Source organism: Oncorhynchus masou, unplaced genomic scaffold, assembly GCF_036934945.1.
Source record: "Oncorhynchus masou masou isolate Uvic2021 unplaced genomic scaffold, UVic_Omas_1.1 unplaced_scaffold_8857, whole genome shotgun sequence".
NCBI lineage: Eukaryota > Metazoa > Chordata > Actinopteri > Salmoniformes > Salmonidae > Oncorhynchus > Oncorhynchus masou.
In genome coordinates, this window is record NW_027015323.1 from 5,001 (window position 1) to 11,751 (window position 6,751).

General features: G+C 52.5%; 1 protein-coding gene across 1 annotated transcript in view; it reads left to right on the forward strand.

Annotated features, from left to right (window-relative positions):
• Nucleotides 1-4,319, forward strand: part of LOC135538002 (fascin-2-like) — an 8,070-nt gene extending 3,751 nt beyond the window's left edge. Inside the window, exons 3-4 of the mRNA XM_064964002.1 lie at nucleotides 3,510-3,677; nucleotides 3,917-4,319. Coding sequence (XP_064820074.1) covers nucleotides 3,510-3,677; nucleotides 3,917-4,119 — 371 coding nt within the window. The 3' untranslated portion in view covers nucleotides 4,120-4,319. The remainder of the gene's footprint in view (nucleotides 1-3,509; nucleotides 3,678-3,916) is intronic.
• The last annotated feature ends 2,432 nt before the right edge of the window (nucleotides 4,320-6,751 follow it).

Genomic DNA, 6,751 nt, shown 5'->3' on the forward strand with positions numbered 1-6,751 from the left:
CCATGTCCCTACCACCCCATGTCCCATGCCCCCATGTCCACCCCATGTCTCTACCGCCCCATGTCTCCATCCCCCCATGTCCACCCCCATGTCCCTACCGCCCCATGTCCCTACCGCCCCCATGTCTCTACCGCCCCATGTCCCATCCCCCCATGTCCACCCCATGTCCCTACCGCCCTATGACCCTACCGCCCTATGTCTCTGCCGCCCCATGTCCCATCCTCCATGTCCACCCCATGTCTCTACCGCCCCATGTCCCATCCCCCCATGTCCACCCCATGTCCCTACCACTCCCATGTCCCATCCCCATGTCCAGCCCCATGTCCCTACCGCCCCATGTCTCCATCCCCCCATGTCCACGCCCCATGTCTCTACCACCCCATGTCCCATCCCCCCATGTCCACCCCATGTCCCTACCGCCCCATGTCCCTACCACCCCCATGTCTCTACCACCCCATGTCCCATCCCCCCATGTCCACCCCATGTCCCTACCAGCACCCATGTCCCATCCCCCCATGTCCACCCCATGTCCCATGCCCCATGTCCACCCCATGTCCCATCCCCCCATGTCCACCCCATGTCCCTACCACCCATGTCCCATCCCCCATGTCCACCCCATGTCCCTGCACCGCCCCATGTCCCATCCCCATGTCCACCCCATGTCTCTACCACCCCATGTCCCATCCCCCCATGTCCACCCCATGTCCCTTACCAACCCCATGTCTCTACCACCCCATGTCTCTACCAGCCCATGTCCCATCCCCCCATGTCCACCCCATGTCCCTACCACCCCATGTCCCATCCCCCATGTCCACCCCATGTCTCTACCGCCCATGTCTCTACCGCCCCATGTCTCTACCGCCCCATGTCCTACACGCCCCATGTCCCATCCCCCCATGTCCACCCCATGTCTCTACCAGCCCCATGTCCCATCCCCATGTCCACCCCATGTCTCTGCCACCCCATGTCCCATCCCCATGTCCACCCCATGTCTCTACCACCCCATGTCCCGTACCCCCATGTCCACCCCATGTCTCTACCGCCCCATGTCCTCTACCGCCCCATGTCTCTACCGCCCCATGTCTCTACCGCCCAATGTCTCTACCGCCCCATGTCCCATCCCCCCATGTCCACTCCTATGTCCCTACCGCCCCGTGTCTCATACTGCCCCATGTCCATACCGCCCATGTCCATACCGCCCACATGTCCATACCGCCCCATGTCCATACCGCCTCATGTCCATACCGCCCCATGTCCATACCGCCCATGTCCATACCGCCCCATGTCTCTACTGCCCCATGTCCCTACCGCCCCATGTCTCTACCGCCCTATGTCTCTACCACCCCATGTCTCTACCACCCCATGTCCCATCCCCCCATGTCCACCCCATGTCTCTCACCGCCCCATGTTCCATACCCCCCATGTCCACCCCATGTCTCTACCGCCCCATGTCCATACCGCCCCATGTCCATACCGCCCCATGTCCATACCGCCCCATGTCTCTACCGCCCCATGTCCATACAGCCCCCATGTGTCTACTGCGCCATGTCTCTGCTACCCCATGTCCATACCGCCCCATGCTCTCTACCGCCCCATGTCTCTACCGCCCATGTCTCTACTGCCCCATGTCTCTACCACCCTATGTCCATACCGCCCCATGTCTCTACTGCCCCATGTCTCTACTGCCCCATGTCTCTACCGCCCCATGTCTCTACCGCCCAATGTCTCTACCGCCCCATGTCTCTACCGCCCTATGTCCCTACCCTATGTCCCTACCGCCCCATGTCCCTACTGCCCCATGTCCATACTAGCCCCATGTCTCATACCGCCCCATGTCTCTACCGCCCCATGTCTCTACCGCCCCATGTCTCTACCGCCCTATGTCTCTACCGCCCCATGTCTCTACGCCCATGTCTCTACGCCCATGTCTCTACCACCCCATGTCTCTACCCCCATGTCCCATCCCCCATGTCCACCCCATGTCTCTACCGCCTCCATGTTCCGTCCCCACCATGTCCACCCCATGTCTCTACCGCCCCATGTCCCATACCCCCATGTCCATACCGCCCATGTCTCATACCGCCCCATGTCTCTACCGCCCCATGTCCCTACTGCCCCATGTCTCTACCTCCATGTCTCTACCACTCCATGTCTCATACTGCCCCATGTCTCTACTGCCCCATGTCTCTACTGCCCCATGTCTCTACCGCCCCATGTCTCTACTGCCCCATGTCTCTACCGCCCCATGTCTCTACGCGCCCCTATGTCCCTACTGTCATGTCCTCTACCGCCCCATGTCCATACCGCCCCATGTCCATGCCCATGCCACATGTCCTACGCCTCATGTCCATACCGCCCCATGTCCATACCGCCCCATGTCCATACCGCCCCATGTCTCTACCGCCCCATGTCTCTACCGCCCTATGTCTCTACCGCCCCATGTCTCTACCGCCCCATGTCTCTACCCCATGTCTCTCCATGTCTCTACCACCCCATGTCTCTACCACCCCATGTCCCATCCCCCCATGTCCACCCCATGTCTCTACCGCCCCCATGTTCCATCCCCCCATGTCCACCCCATGTCTCTACCGTCCATGTCCATACCGCCCCATGTCCATACCGCCCCATGTCCATACCGCCCCATGTCTCTCTACCGCCCCATGTCCTCTGCCGCCCCATGTCTCTACCACCCCATGTCCATACTGCCCCATGTCTCTACCGCCCCATGTCCCTACTGCCCCATGTTCCTACCACTCCATGTTCTCTACCGCCCCATGTCTCTACCGCCCCATGTCTCTACCGCCCCATGTCTCTACCGCCCATGTCTCTACCGCCCCATGTCTCTAGCCTATGTCCCTACCATGTCCCTACCGCCCCATGTCCATACCGCCCCATGTCCATACCGCCCCATGTCCATACCGCCCCATGTCCATACCGCCCCATGTCTCTACCGCCCCATGTCACTACCGCCCCATGTCTCTACCGCCAATGTCTCTACAGCCCCATGTCTCTACCGCCCCATGTCCCTACCGCCCCATGTCTCTACCGCCCCATGTCTCTACCGCCCCATGTCTCTACCGCCCCATGTCTCTACCGCCCCATGTCTCTACCGCCCTATGTCCCTACCATGTCCCTACCGCCCCATGTCCCTACCGCCCTATGTCCCTACCGCCCTATGTCCCTACCGCCCTATGTCCCTACCATGTCCCTACCGCCCTATGACCCTACCGCCCTATGACCCTACCGCCCCATGTCCCTACCGCCCTATGGCCAGTCCGTTTCTGTCAAAAGGACATGTTTTATTAAAGCCTCACCTGGCCATGACCCCACTGTCAGGGGTCATTATTTTATTATTATTATTGTCATTATTATTTTATTGTCATTATTATTGTCACTATTATTATTGTTATTATTTTATTATTGTCATTATTTTATTATTGTTATTATTGTTGTTGTCATTATTATTATTGTCATAATTGTTATTCTACCTTCCTGTCGTTGTGTTGCAGGTGATGATGAGCTCTTCCTGATGAAGCTCATTAATCGGCCCATGTTGATCCTGCGAGGGGAGAACGGTTTTGTGTGTCATCACAAGAGCTCCAACACGCTGGATGCCAACCGATCCGTCTATGACATCTTCTTACTGCTTTTCAGCGATGGCGCCTACCACATAAAAAGTCAGTGTTTGTGGGTGTGTGTGTGTGTGTGTGTGTGTGTGTGTGCTTGCATGGATGCATGTTTGCATTTGTGTGCATGTCTTCATGTACCATATATGTGTAAATGTTCTATCTGCATGTGTTCTACTGTCTTAGAACTATGCCACATTTTCCTCTATCAGTATTACTACAAAGTACACCAAACCAAGTATGTCACTCTTTATCTCTAACTAACAGTAATGTTGTCCATCTCCACTCAGGCGTAGGTGGAAAGTTCTGGTATGTCTCCAGCAGCGGCCTGGTGTGCTCAGACGGAGACAAGCCTGAGGACTTCTTCCTGGAGTTCCTGGAGCACGGGCGGGTGGGCATCAAGGGCAAGAACGGCAAGTACCTGCGCGGGGACAGCGGCACGCTGAAGGGCGACGCTGCTACCGTGGACCCCTCCTGTCTCTGGGAGTACTAACCTGGCGCGACCTCCTGACGACCCCTGAAGCCCGTGGAGGGGTGGAGGGAGAGGGAGGACCTGGTTCCCACCTGGGTTCACAGCTCAACCAACAACGATACTTTACACAGACTGACTGGGGAACATTTTCACTACTCTCTTTTCTACTTTAGCGGCAAAGGAGAGGCCGTTCCCACTTCTTTGTTTTGGCAAAAAGTGAAAATGTGTAGAAAGTTTCTTTGTGTTTATATTATTATATTTGATTTGTTTTCCAAAAAAGCATTGGTTACCTAAATATAGTTTTTTCCCAAGTGACATTGCCAACATCAACAACAGCGAATACTTAATCAAATCTGCTAATTTTGGTCACTCACACAGCCTATAAAAAAACATCAGATTCTGTATAGCGGTCCTTAAATTATTATCTGGATGCCTGAATAAAGGCAGCTGTTCACATCAATATGTCTTTGTTGTGATGTTTACTGTTGTCTTTAACAACAGTGTATCAGTACGATGATTATCCAACACTGCTCCCAAACATACTCACTGCTTCCAAAGAGGACACGAATCAGCTTCCAAAATGCCCAAATTAATGGTGTAGTATACCAGACCAGAGTAGCCCAAATGACCCTGTTTGAGTAGCCCAGAGTAGCCCAAATGGCCATGTTTGAGTAGCCCAGGGTAGCCCAAATGGCCCTGTTTGAGTAGCCCAAATGGCCCTGTTTGAGTAGCCCAAATGGCCCTGTTTGAGTAGCCCATATGGCCCTGTTTGAGTAGCCCAAATGGCCCTGTTTGAGTAGCCAGTAGCCCAAATGGCCCTGTTTGAGTAGCCCAAATGGCCCTGTTTGAGTAGCCCAAATGACCCTGTTTGAGTAGCCAGAGTAGCCCAAATGGCCCTGTTTGAGTAGCCCAGAGTAGCCCAAATGGCCCTGTTTGAGTAGCCCAGAGTAGCCCAAATGGCCCTGTTTGAGTAGCCCAAATGGCCCTGTTTGAGTAGCCCAAATGGCCCTGTTTGAGTAGCCCTGAGTAGCCCAAATGGCCCTGTTTGAGTAGCCCAGAGTAGCCCAAATTACCCTGTTTGAAGTAGCCTAGAGTAGCCAAAATGGCCCTGTTTGAGTAGCCAAGAGTAGCCCAAATGACCCTGTTGGAATCATCTTACAATGCAATACGATCCTTCTTCCCTTCGTTGAAGTAATCCCTGATTTGACATGACTGATGTAAGCAACCATGCATGTCAGATCAGTGATGACTTGGAGGATGTATTTAAAGAGTAGTCTAGCAGGGCCAATGTCTGGTCCCGCTACAGATTATACAGATAATTTGAATTAAATATAACAAAGACAGGAAAACATCAGTTGTCCACTATGTGGGATCATTCAGTAGTATCACAGTACTAGATAGTTGTAAGATATCAACATGAGGGAAAAGCAAGAGATCAACATTGTTTGCGAGGGGAGCGTACTACAAGGGCCATTTGAAATGTTCTAATCCCGTCAAATTCAATTCTGGACCTCGAAGCCAGTTCCACTGCATTTTCTTCATTCTTCACCTCTTATCAGGGACTGATTTAGACCTGGGACAGCAGGTTTGTGCAATGAATTATCAGGTGGAACAGAAAAGCATCAGGACCTCGTTGGGTCAGAGTTGACTACACCTGTTCTAACCCTCTGACTCTATGTATTGGTGACTGTATGGGCTGTACTCTATCATGTCAGTCTACAAGTCTGCAGTCACAAGACGATAAAACCAGCGAGAAAAACTGTGTTTCAGGGAATCCGTTTGACCAGGGCAAAGCACAGAATCATAATTATTTAGGATGCTATTTAGATCAGTGATTCTGGCAGACTGACTGCAATGTTGTGAAACTCAAACGCGCACAACATTATCAAGTGCTGCTCTGATTTCCTGCCTTGGGACTTAAAAAAAATCTTCCACGGTGCACCCATTGAGTTGCAAAGAGGGCCCACCCCCATTTGCTGGGTTTACCAACTGGGACAGCAGGGATAGCGCCATTGAGGGCTAACTCCATTTTAAAGTGGTACATTTCTGTCAATTACCACAAACTGGCTTTGTGGCAATTGTGCCCTCGAGTGTGCCCTCTCCCATCCTATACCCTCTCCTTGAGCCTCCTGTCCTGCAATCAACTCGCCCGAAAGACTTCCAATTCTACCATGGAGGTACCACATCTGCAACAGTTTAGTCTGAACCAATTAAGACCAAAGGTTCTGTGACGTGTGAGTTTGTGATCAACTGTCTCCAAAGCATACAGCCCTATCAGCTGAAGAGGAGCCGCGGACCCAGCTTTAAACACTACAACAAGGATGTAATGTCGGTCAAATAGATTTAGATTTTTGTCTATAAAAGTGTTGACGATAATAAAAATAAACAATGCCCATATATGTTGTTTGTTTAGCTGCTTCATGTCAACTAATTGTTCATCTCCAGTCTAGTGACTGACCGACCACATGATGTTGTCAACGTAACCAACAGTCATCTTCTTAGTGTTGTCGGACCATAGTGTCTATTGAACTATGACTCTCAAATCCAGTCTATCAGTTAGTGTGGATCAACAGAAGAGTGATGCAGCACAACTAATCCACACTCTAGCAGCACAGTTCACCCAGTAGGTAGTAGTAGTAGTGTCACACTCTAG